At 36.3% G+C, this 13,580-nt stretch overlaps 1 protein-coding gene across 1 annotated transcript in view; it reads right to left on the reverse strand.

The window, feature by feature from the left end:
- The window catches only part of TLL1 (tolloid like 1), a 147,954-nt gene that overhangs the window by 29,864 nt on the left and 104,510 nt on the right, over positions 1-13,580 (reverse strand). The window contains exons 17-18 of the mRNA XM_021706969.1: positions 7,353-7,478; positions 4,720-4,847 (exon numbers count right to left, since the gene is read on the reverse strand). Coding sequence (XP_021562644.1) covers positions 4,720-4,847; positions 7,353-7,478 — 254 coding nt within the window. The remainder of the gene's footprint in view (positions 1-4,719; positions 4,848-7,352; positions 7,479-13,580) is intronic.

Raw genomic sequence — 13,580 nt, forward strand, 5'->3', positions numbered from 1 at the left:
AGAAAAAAACCAAATAAGCACAATCAGAAACACAAAAGATGAAGTCACATCTGACCCTGAAGAAATACAAAAGATCATTAGAGACTACTACGTACACTTGTATGGAAACAAACTTGAAAACCATAAGGAAATGGAGGACCTTCTGACATCACACAACCTACCTAGGTTGGAAGAAGAAGAAATTGAGACCCTAAATAGACCAATAACAATCAAGGAAATCGACTACGTAATAAGAAAACTTCCTACAAAAAAAGCCCTGGTCCAGATGGCTTTCCAGCAGAATTCTACAAGACATTCAAGGAGGAGCTGATACCAATTCTACTGAAGGTATCCCAGGCGATTGAAAATGATGGAACTCGCCCCAAATCATTTTAGGAAGCCAATATCACATTGATACCTAAGCCAGGTAAAGATCCAACAAAGAAAGAGAACTACAGGCCAATATCTTTGATGAACATAGATGCTAAAATTCTCAACAAGATGCTAGCAAACCGGATTCAGCAATACATCTCAAAAATCATCCACCATGACCAAGTAGGCTTCATTCCAGGGATGCAAGGCTGGTTCAACATTCATAAAACCATAAATGTAATTAAATACATCAACAGATGTCAAAACAAAAACCACATGATCATATCATTAGATGCAGAAAAAGTTTTTGATAAAATCCAGTACCCCTTCTTGATATAAACCCTTGAACATCTAGGTATACAGGGAACATACCTCAAAATAGTAAAAGCCATCTACGAGAAACCCACAGCCAGCATACTCCTAAATGGACAAAAATTGGAACCAATTCCCCTGAAAACTGGAACTAGACAAGGATGCCCACTCTCTCCCCTCCTGTTCAACATAAAATTGGAAGTCCTGGCTAGAGCAATCAGAGTAGAGGAGGCAATCAGAGGTATTCAAATAGGAAAAGAGGAAGTCAAGTTACCTCTCTATGCAGATGATATGATTGTGTACCTTGAAAACCCAAGAGAATCTGTCAAAGGCCTCCTTACATTGATAAAGGCCTTTGGCAAAGTCTCAGGATACAAAATAAATGTACAAAAGACAATCGCATTTCTCTACACCAATAATAAACAAACAGAAACCCAAATAAAAAACACAATTCCCTTCACAATAGCCACACAAAAAAATGAAATACCTTGGCATCTTCCTAACCAGAGACGTTTACAATGAAAATTACAAAACACTGCTCAACGAAATCAAAGCTGACATGAACAAGTGGAAAAATATCCCATGCTCATGGATCGGAAGAATCAACATTGTGAAGATGTCCATCTTACCTAACAACATTCTTCTCAGACCTAGAAAAAAAACACAGAAATTCATATGGAAACACAAACGTCCAAGAATAGCCAGAACAATCCTCAGCAAAAAAAACAAAGCAGGTGGTATCACAATACCAGACTTCAAACTTTACTATAAAGCTACAATCATCAAAACAGCTTGGTATTGGTATAGGAACAGGCATATAGATCAATGGAACAGAATTGAGATTCCAGAAGCAAAACCTCAATTTCTCAACCAACTCATCTTTGACAAAGCCTCCACCAACAACCACTGGGAGAGGAGAACCTAATCAGTTAATGGCACTGGGAAAACTGGCTGACCACATGCAGAAGATTGAAACAGGACCCCTATCTATCTCCATGCACAAAGGTTAACTCCAAATGGATCAGAGACCTAAATGTAAAACCTCAAACCATAAGAACCTTAGAAAAGGAAGGAAATACTCTCATGGAAATCGGAACTGGCATCCAATTCCTGTACAAAACCCGAAACCTACAGGACTTAAGAGAGAAGATAGACAAATGGGACCTTATTAAACTGACAAGCTTCTGCAAAGCCAAAGAAACCATCAAGAGAGCAGGGAGACAGCCTACAGACTGGGAAAAAGTATTTGCCAACTCTAGATCTGACAAAGGCTTAACATCCTGGATCTACAAGGAACTGAAACATACTGAAAAGAAGAAAACAAACAACCCCATTATAAAATGGGCAAAAGATATGAACAGACACTTCACAAAAGAAGACATCTGAGCAGCCAACAAACACATGAAGAAATGCTCAACCTCACTAATCATCAGGGAGATGCAAATCAAAACCACACTGAGATACCACCTAACTCCAGTCAGAATGGCAATTATCAACAACTCAAAAAATAACAACTGCTGGAGAGGGTGTGGTGAAAAGGGAACACTTCTACACTGTTGGCGCAACCTCTGTGGAAAGCAGTGTGGCAATTCCTAAAAGCTCTAAAAATTGACCTTCCATATGACCCTGCAATTCCCCTACTGGGAATATACCCTGAAGAACACAAATCACTCTATAAAAAAGATACCTGCACACGTATGTTTATCGCAGCGTTGTTCACAATAGCAAGAACCTGGAAACAACCATGCTGCCCATCAAAAGAGGACTGGAGTAAAAACATGTGGTACATATACACAATGGAATACTACACAGCCATAAAAAAGAACAAAATCATGAATTTCGCAGCAACCTGGATGGAACTAGAGTCTATAATACTGAGTGACCTTTCACAGAAACAAAGATCCGAATATCACATGTTCTCACTCATATAATGGACCTTGAACATCCAATGCAATACTATAAGAAAATGACTAATGGTACTGGGAAACTATGGGGGGGTGAGGGGGATGGGATTAACAGTAGCAAATATCTGTCTGGGGATGGGAAAACACCTCTTATCAACAGGGTGCCTGAATGAAACGTAATTGTACACCTAACCCTTAACTGTACCCCACAAAACCATAATAAAAAATACTGATTAAAAAATAATAATAATTTAAAAAAACTAACACAGATAGAAACTATCATAGTGAGGCAAATGCAAGAAATAAAGAAAACACAGTGAAAGATAAGAAATGCTTCTGACAAGTTCATCAGTAGATTCAAGACAGCCAAAGAAATAATCATTGAACCTGAAGTCAAGTCAATAAAAATTACTCAAACTTAAATTCAAAAAGAATGGCAAAAGTTTAACATAACACCCAGGGCTTGTAAAATAATCTCAGACAGCCTAGTACATACATAACTTGAATCCCAGAAGGAAAGAGACAATGGTGCAGAACTGTGTGAAGAAACAGTGGTTGAGAATTTTCAGAAATTAATGACAGTCACCACAATGCAGATGCAGGACATTCAGAGAATTCTAAAAAGCATAAATATCACAGAAACATATACACAGAAGCACACACACAGCTGGATATACTATATTCAGATTGCTGACAAAATTTTGACCTTAGAAAAAGAAAATTGACATTCTAGAATTCTCTATGCAATGAAAATATCTTTCAGAAGTGCTACTGTACATATGCTATATAAAGTGCAAAAAGAAGATCTTCAGAGAGAGGGAACACGATACATGAAAACATTTAGGTCTACACAAAGAAATGTCTTTAGGAAACTCAAAGGAATGCAGCCTCTTCATTTCACCCCAAAGGTTCAGGGAGAGATCCTCTCAATCAGGACCTTGGACAGGACTGAAATATACTTAACTGAGTTCCTATGGTGCTGTCATGTCAGCATCTAGCATCCACAAAGTGGCTGAAGTGAAATGATACCTCTCTCTGGAAAGTCACTTGCATATGTGGTTGTTGGAAGGGACTCCATACTAGGAATATGACTGTCTTGGCAACTGTTTCTGATTTTTTATAATTCTGTATATAATACAGTATAATACTTAATTGGTCAAAATTTTCACACAAAAATGGCCAAAGACAATTTTCTTTCTGCACTTTGAACATCTATCTTCATTGGGCTTTTTGCTTACATAGTCTTATAATTTTGTTGTGAAGTTGATCCTTTCTTATGGTTTACCATAAAGGAAGGGTCAAAACAGGGAATTTTAAAATAAAGTTTATGACTTGGTCCAGTGAGCTGCTTTGGACTAGTGGTCTCAGTCCTCAGACACTTTTTGTTCTTTTTGATAGTGCTTCTAAACTCTGTTCTGAGCCTTGCTTGCTAGCATTCTTTCCTGCTTCTAAAATTTCTTTATTCCTAAAATTTTATTTCTTTAATTATACTCTTCAAGTACTCTGTAGTCTGTAATGAAACTTAACATTTACTATTAGGTGACCAGGCCAGAATGCAAGATTAGAGAACACAGGCAAGACGACAGACATTGCACTCATATTTGAATTACTCATTCAGAGTAAAATGTGGGTGAAGTCTAAAGATAACAGTATCCCTCTACAGAGGGTAATTCATTTTGCAAAAATAATACACCGAAAGCCACAGGGCAAATTCGTTTTATTATGGAAAACATGTATACTATGTTTATGTGGAATGTACAACTGACACAGCCAGGAGAACACGTTACACTGTGTTTGCGTGAGTCATTATTCTACTGCTTTCTCTCTAAATTTTTGATTTTTTTTTTAGTTCCTTCATTTATTTTCTACATTTGGAAACATCACTGCTAGTAACACATTAGGAAGCAGAGCCTACTGTTTTGCAACAACTTTGGTAATTTTTTTTAAAGCATCCTGGATAAGAAACCCTGGAGGAGAAAACATGGCTGTCACCTTGTTGTAGGAAATAAAGGATTTGTCTAGTATAAGCAGGAAAATCTTTTCCAGCTGCCTGCTGACTCAATTCAATAAACATTCATATTATTTTTGAGCGCTAGCCCTAAAAGACACGGGCAGTCAGCTTAATGGGAAGAAGAAAGCGGTGTTCACTCACTAATTTGACTCGGTGGCCGGGCGTGGCGCTGATTTCCCAAGTGCATTCCTTCCTGCTGGGGTACTTGTCTGGCCAGTTGGGACTGTTGATGAGGCCACTGGGACTGTGGATCTTCTGTTCACACTCAGCTGTGCCAAGAACCATAATATCAGTCATTGTGGACACCCATTCCAGGATAGGCCAGCAAGCCAGCAGTCTATCTGCTTATGGCCCTGTTGAGGGATGTCCCGAAGACTAGCTCTTCAGTACTGGTGTCTGCTATCTCTTCATCTATTTTGGGAAACATGCCTCTGAGCATAATCACACAACTTTGCCATCTGCCTTACAGGAGATTGTTTACCATGAATCAGAGAAACACCTCAAAGAAAACGAACTCCTATTTTAAACTGCTAGATCTGAAGAGCAACATATACTGACAAGTAAGAATATCAACACTGGGTATGTGCAAATTATTTAATGCAATTCCATAAACAAAAATCACTGGACTATGCAATTTTCAATTCTTTTTCTTCTGTTAACTAAAATATCATTTACAGATAATTAACATCATTAAGGCACTTTATGAGTCATGTATTTATATTTTCTCTCTCCCTCACTTGAATGCCTAAATCATAATTTTAGCTACTAAAATAAATTACCCCTAATTTCATCAAAGCAAAAGGATGCGCTAAGGGAAAAAATAAGTGAAGAGCTACTGCCCTGGAGATAGCTTCTGATTTAACTTCAAAGAATATCTCATGCGATGAGCATACTTCAATTTTTTTAATTTTTTCACAATTAACCTTATTTTTTGCAAAACCATTCCACATTGTTAATATTAGATTTTTAAAAAATGTAATACCCTTAGGCTGTGTTTATTCTATGTAATTTATGAAACTGTGCACTATACATCCTGGTTTAGACTGGGATTATTTGTTTTGCACACTATATATCTTGGTTTGGACTGGGATATTAAAATGTATTCCATTGTGAAATACAATAATTTTATTAAGTTATTTGAGCAATCTGGAGAAATTCTCTACTATATGGACATGACGCCTGTTACACTGCAGGCCCACCCAACAAGGTTACAAGCCTCACAGTAACCACCGTGCTGCACTTGGTCCTAACTGTGCTAGGTGTCTGTAGGGAGATCTGGATTTGCAGTAAAGGGATACAAAAAAGTAAAAAGTAAAATTCAGCTCCTGCCAAACAATCTAGGATTATGATAGCAAGAGAATAGCCTCAGAAGTTTGGATGCAGCCAGTCGTGACAAGGGTTCTCTAAATTCCGTGTTCCTGTCTTTGCCTTGCCCTGCTGAATGTGGTGGCTGTCGGGTCTGCGAAATAGCTGGAGGTGAGGCTTAAGGTTCGCTGCTGACCTGTACAAAGAGCACATCCTGTAGCAAAGGCCAAAAAAAATCCAGCCTCTGTCCTGGCGGTGGAAGTGAACTTCATGCAAGCGTCCCTAGATGTCATTATAACTAAAAGAACGTTTCCTACAAAGTCATTTATTAAAAATATTAGCCTCTGTAATGAAAAAAGACATATTTGCTACTTGAAAGCCTTGGGTTCCAGGTAAAAGCTGAAAAAGCTGTTTTGTTTCTGAATTACGTTCCATCTCTGGGACAAAAAAAAAACACCAAAAAAACTAGGCATATTTTCCAGCCTTTTGATTTAATGGCATATCTTACCAAATTTTCAAAAGTAAAGACAGAAAAAATTCTGCTTGTGTACAATTCTGTACAACATCATCTCAAAGAAAAAAGAGAAAACACTCCAACCTATGGTCATACTGAAGGGAACTGAGTGGAGCCAGGATCCATGCCGGATGCTCCCGACTGTTGTAATGTGAACACACAGAGTCATTATTCAACTGGGGTGCTAGCCAGGTACCCACCAACATACGCACATGGGTGACTAAAGTTACACAATTTGCATTAGTAATTCTCCTTTTAAAACAGGAATACCTTCAATTTAAGTGGAAAATTTGAGCGCAGAGACTCAAAGGAAGAAATAAAAATGAATTATTTCTTGTTCCCATCTAGCTCACAGTGGCTGAGGAAATTAAGATCATTGGTTTAAAAAAAAAAAAAAACCTGGAATTTCCTAAAGCCTTGGAGCCAAAATCTGATCGGGTACTATTGTTCTACTAATAAGCTTTTTGGGGGCTAAAACCATGACTTAAACTTAAAGGGACAAAGAATCTACCATTTTCAAATGTCTTCCTTTTGGTAGGCATTTGAGTTTGATGTATTTAAAGGGACATCACTCGTGTAGTTTATATACAAGATATTTTGAAGAGGGATATTAAAGCCAATGAAAAACATTTAGCAGAAGCTAAGTTTAAATATGGCCAGTGTTATAAGGTCTGTTCTACTAAGACCCAAGCATGATGTGGTGCTTTCTGCCTGACAGATGGCATCATAGCAGCTTCTGTGTCTGCTACACAAAACCACTCTAATGCCACCTAAGTGTGAAGTGCAGACTCAACAGTGTGCGCCTTGTATATTTGAACATAACACAGAATTTTTTTTTGACACTTGAATAGCCAACCATGAACCCCTCATTGGGATGATTAACTGCTTGAAAGCAGTACTTTACCCAAACCACATAAATTCTGCATGTTGTCAAGAAGCATGTCCCGTTCAGTACCTTCCTTGCAGTCATGCTTGTTCTCGTGCAGCACAAATCCATTGCGGCACTGACACATATAGCTGCCCACAGTGTTCACACATTCGTGCTGACACCCGCCATTATCCTTAGAGCATTCATCCTTGTCTGGCAAAGAGATAAATCCAGGGTTTAGTAAGTAACTTTAAGAACAAAAGATATCAAAGAGTCACTTATAGTGGCTGACACTGGCAGAGGGTAAACTAAGTCATAGTTCTTCCTGTTCCCAAAATAAACAAAAATGCATAATGTCTTTGTTTTACCCTTTCCTTGATTAGCTTGAAGCCTTGCACCCTGGTTTGAGTTTCCAAGACCATTTGCGCTTACAGTAACAACTTTTAATCTTCCTTCATTTCTATGCCAACTTAACATTGTGAATAGAAGAAAGAGGAAATGAATAGACTTTTATTTTTTATTTTATTTTATTTTTTTGAGTTGGAGTCTCACTCTGTCGCCCAGACTGGAGTGCAGTGGCCACTCCCAGCCACCACAGCCTCGATCTGCTGGGCTCCGGCGATCCTTCCACCTCAGCCTTCCAAGTAGCCAGAATTACGGGCATACGCTACCACGCCCGGCTGATTTTTTTTGATTTATTGTAGAGATGAGGTCTCGCCAAGTTGCCCAGGCGGGTCTCGAACCCGCGAGCTCAGGCAATCCACTCACCTCAGCCTCCCAAAGGCGTGGGATTACAGGCTGAGCCACCAAGTCCGGCTATGAACAGACTTTTAAAAAATTAATCTTGGGGTAACCCCTTCGGGTCCCCTCCCACTGTGGGAGTTTTTCTGTCCTCTCAACAAATCCTGCTTTATCAAAAAATAAAATATTAATTTTAAACGTTATCAGTTTTTAAAAATAAATTTAAAATTGTGCATAGTATAAACGAAGGCAAGAAACAATATTTAAGTAGAGAGAAATCCTTCAATATATTAACCAAGGTGCATAGACAGAGGATAAACAAGGTTCCATATTTGTCTGTAATTGCTTTAAAAAAAAATCACTCAGCATAACTACTATAGTTGATTTTTTCCCATTAACTTTGCAGTTATGCTTAGCACTAATGAATCTGGACATTTCATAACATTGCAAGACAGAAAAAAGGCATCATTAGACTATTCTAAAGAAGAATCTCAATTTCTATATTTTAAACAAATCTATTCTGGCAGATCAATTTATTAATAAGTAATTCCCTTAAAAAGGCTTTCAGTGCGCGACAAGTGAAGTCAAGGTTAGACTAGGCAATATGAGCTTTAAGAAACAGCCAACAGATTTACTATAGGGAGAAAAGCCAAACTAGGTTAACAGGCAGTCAATCCAGCAAGAAGAATCAGCCATCACACTATGTCATTCAACTGTCACTCCATGGCTGGTTCGTCCAGTAGAGTCAAAACTGGCAGATTGCTTCTGACACACATTCCTAACGGGATGTCACTCAGACTTTCATCACTCCCACACAGAGCAAGCAGAAGGACGTATGACAGTCATATTGGAAGTCAATTACAGTCACATATACTCTCAGCTGACTTTTCTAGAGAGCACTAGTGAGCTCATGGTGGCACCAAAAGTTTGCTATTTTTGCTTTTTTTTAGCAAGTCAATATTCACTCTATGGAAGTAGGTTTGAGAAGATGTTTTTACCAAAGAATCTGATAGTAGTTTTTAAAGATGCATCTATTTTTCCAGTTTTGGAGCATAACTTCATGACTCAGCACATGCTTACAAGAGACTCCCATGCACTGGCAACATGAGAACATTCAAAGCACGTGCAGGCAGTCTCATGGCCTTTAAAGAATACATCGGCGACAATGTATTTGTGATTTATGTGTTCTCTACCTAGCCTGACATTCTCATTACTCTTTCAGCATTATGGAGACTAAGCAAAAAACAACAAAAAGAAGCAGAATAAAGGAAGTTATTCTCTCAAAGAATATCAAACACCAAAACGTATAAAAAATCAAAAGTTAGTAGAAAATCAGCTTTGTAAAATTAACTTGAGAGCATGTTATCATTCCCTGAAATCCTATTCCGTTAACTGTATCAGCAGTGAGAGTTACAGTTTATGAAATACGAGTGGCTCTCGGAATGGGTGGATGGTAAACCATACTTCCCACCACCATGGTGTCTGTAGCCTGAAGTTCCTAATTCAGACAGTTAAGCACTAAACTATTTTAATTCATTATTTTGCTATAACTTTCCAGAGCCTCTTTACTTAAGAAGCCTTGGAAAAATGCTTCCTCATGAGTGAGTGTGGAAATACACTTCAACTTTGTTAAATGGAAAGAAGCATTTAAAAAATTCTGGTGCCAGATAAGTCTGAAATAGCCACATATTTGCTGTGAAAATGTTCATATAATGATGGTTTGGTATACTTAAAATAAGACCTGACAGAATGAACTTTATTTGTACTCTGGGGTCAGTCAGGCTTTGGAGAGTGGTTTGGATGCCTCACAACTTTCACACAGTAGCTTAAAGAAAATTAATTCACAGGCACAATTCACCAATGAACAGACCAGCTGCTCAGACACCAGCCTGTGGGGGCAGAGACTGCCTGAATCATCCTTCCACTGGTACCTGTTTGGATTGCCATGCGTGAGAGACACAAAAATATTCAAGTATAAACATGAACACATGTATTATTCAATGGAACATGCATTACTGTTGAACATTTAAATGTCACCATTTTACAATGAACAGAATTCCCAAACATAAAATACTCCTGACATCTAAACTTTATTCTAGTGAAAATGTCAATCACTTACTTAGAGTTCTAAGTACAGTTCAAGATTTGATAGACCACAAACTGACATAGGGTAATCGTAACCAAAGATAAACAAAACTGAAAGTACACCAATTATATTTCAATAGTTTTTTGTAGCCAAGTTTTCATATTTCTGTTGTGCTGAAAAAAATGGTTATGATAACTTCAACATAATTTTGAAAGACGAAAAAGAAGTGAAAGGGAAGGAGGAAAAGGAAGAGAAAGGAGAAGAAGTCAGAAAAGTAGGAAGGGAATAGCAGAATGCGGGAGGAAGAAGAGTTATGACTTATAGAGTCATTATTGTTCAATTCCTTTCCCAGTTTGTCAGTGTTTCTGCCTTCATTCCTACATCTGATATCACCTAATTTAATCAAAGTCACATGAAAATTAAACATTATCAGCTAGGCGGCTAGAATACACTTCTTTAGGGTTAATCTCAACTTTAGCTAAAATTGAAAACTGGACTAATCAAAATAGCAACTAAAAGCAGTAGAGGAAAGTTATTATGTCCAAAAAAGTAGCATGTACACTTCCTTGTGTCAGACAGTCATATGAAAAGAAGAAATTTCAAGAAATCATTGGAATACTTCAAATTATTTGGATATTTTACATCATGCAGACCCAAAATAAATCTTGTATTTTGGACTGTATTTTGAGCAATATTTTAGGTTTTCTGGGAGCAGTGAATATAGTGTGGTTGTTTTAAAACTACTTGTTTGAATGGGAGTTAATAAATTATTCTAATTAAAGTGAATACAATCTTGTATTATTTATGCTGACGAGAAATAGCAACTTCGTAAAAGATGAATCTGCAATATGATCTAGATTTTTTATTTATAATACGTCATTACACTAGGAGAAATTAGCAAACATAACTGACTGATGTTTCCACTTTCTCTCTCTCCCCTTAGAGCAAAAACTCTATGTTACAAAGAATGAAAATCCAAGGAAGGGCAAAAGGGAGGAGGACAAAGAGCCTTAAACACTTCTAAAATGTCTGCATGATACGTTTAATAATGGAGAATTCCATCAAAAATTAGTTTGAAATTTTCTGGCATTTTCATATACTAGACACAAAAAGAGAAAATAGTTTGTATTAGTGCTAAAAACAACTAAAAACAAATGTTTTATTGAGGAGAAATAAAAACATTTATTTTCTGCAGATGAAGACTATTCCCCTTCTTTGGAAAGGACTTAGCTACTTTCCATTTCTCCACACAGGAGAAAGAAAGGGTCCATCATTAGGGAAAAGGGTCTTTTCCCAGTGGAAGCCTGTGGCCTTCCTCTGAGACTACCAGAGGCCATCAACCTATGAATGATACATATTGTATGGAACTGAAGGGGCAACTTGTACCAAGTTCTTGCAAGATTCAAAAATAAATATTTTCTCTTTGGAGAATGCTTCCTTATCTGTAGGAAAAAAAGTCAATGGTCCATGCAACAGAACAGAAACATACATGAGCAGATATTCTCAAATTAAACATTCAGGTTTGAAATACAAAGACATATGCACCATGGTGTACAAGGCACACGCAGGCTCAAAACAAACTGCCAAGTGAATAATCACTTTCCAAAAAGCTCTAATAAACTCTGAAAGCTACAACAGAGACAATTTGCACTTTCCCTAACCATGCAAATGTTAAAATTTCATTAATAATGACCTAAAAGCAGCATTCAACATCACATAAGAAAGTTGCAGTCATGATACTATTCGTAATTAATTACACTGGTATTTAAAGTTTTGTTAGAGTAATGTCAGGTTGAATTTCATCTACAAGTATCAACAGCCATTCCATGAAAGAAATAATGACAAGAGCAACACTTATAAAGAAATATCAGGACACGGTGAATAGAAGGTAAAATGTGGAGCATGTCAGGTGAAATCACTTGAATTTAAAGTTTGAAAGGTTGCGATGCTTTTATGTGACTCCTACATTTGTTACAGATAGAAATGAAATGGGAATCAGGAAATGAGTTTTATTCCATTTCTGCCACTGAACAAGTTACTAGGCTTATCAGTAATAGTTAGATCCATCAAATGTATCCCTGAGAAAGACTGCTATTAAATAAGGTTCATTCTTCAAATTCTTGTCCTTGTTACTGCAGAAGTCATCATTGAGTCTTTTCATAAAGACAGAGTTGCCTAAGCAGGGAGAATGTTTACACTCAATTCCCATTGCCCAGTCATTTGTTACATCATTCCCAAATAATAAGTGCTCTAATTAAATGTTTAAAAGCACATCAAATACCCAAATGTTACTGTTTTCATATATATAATGTTCTACTAATATTTCCTTTATGTTGAACCCATTTAAATAAAAATGATTTTGTTCTGTACAGTTAGCTTGGCTTCACCACTGCAAATTAAGTAAACCTCTGCAGACGTGTACACTTGTGCACAAGTACAGTATCATATAAATCATTATTGTTAGTCTAATAACAAATCTCATTCAGTGAAAGAAATAACAGTAATATAATATTAGACTACATATCTTCTAGAAAATGCCTATCTGAATTAGCTAAAAAAGAACAGGCACACAATTCTACATAATGTCCAAATAGTCTCTTTTTAATAAGCCTACTTTCTTTATTTGCTTTAATATTACTTAATTACATTGCTCCATAAATATATTCTGGAATAAGCACAGTATATTACACTTTGATATTTATAGAGGAGTTTATAAATTTTCTGCTATAAAATCCAAAAACTTCCCAATTTTTAAGCTATGGCATATTTTATGACTAATTTATGCTATTAAATCAGAAGAGTTATATGAGAGTTTCTTAATTTTATGACCATGGAAGTGACAGAAATTACTGATGTTAGCTATTCTGTTCATAAATTCTTGAAGATATCCTTTCAATTACATTTCTTAAATCTAAAAAGTGCTTATTTAAAAATCTGAGGTTATGTGCAAGAATAGCTAAAATCTCTCATGTAATTATTTTATTAGATAATGGTGTGTTGAAATTTATTTTGAAATAGCTTTCCTTTTCAAATAATATAGAACTATTTATTATCTAATATTGGTTTTTACTATTATTGAATTCCTTGGAAATTCTTAGAAGTTCTTGGGAAAAAATGTGGAAACTATAGCTGAACACATTATATTTCTCATTAAGTTTTCATAAAGCCATAACTACCTCTAAAATTTTTAGAACTCTGGCTATAAACAACCGTTTATAACTAAGTCTTCACAAAATATCTCTTGATTAATGTATGTATGTAATACATTAACATATTTTAGATTCTCTATAATAAGATAGAAATGTAACTCAATTCAACACATTTGCATTGATATTTATTAACTAATGAGTAAACATATGAATTTTAAAATTCTTTCACTTGCAAAGAAGATCAAAATCTGTCAGGGAATGTTTGCAAACTAGAAATACTTTGGCTAACAGCTAGATGAAAATATAAGTGTTTTTCTTTCAAGGTTATGTTTATATTTA

Source organism: Carlito syrichta, unplaced genomic scaffold (genome assembly GCF_000164805.1).
Source record: "Carlito syrichta isolate Samal-C Ts95f unplaced genomic scaffold, Tarsius_syrichta-2.0.1 Scaffold316255, whole genome shotgun sequence".
Classification (NCBI taxonomy): Eukaryota; Metazoa; Chordata; class Mammalia; order Primates; family Tarsiidae; genus Carlito; species Carlito syrichta.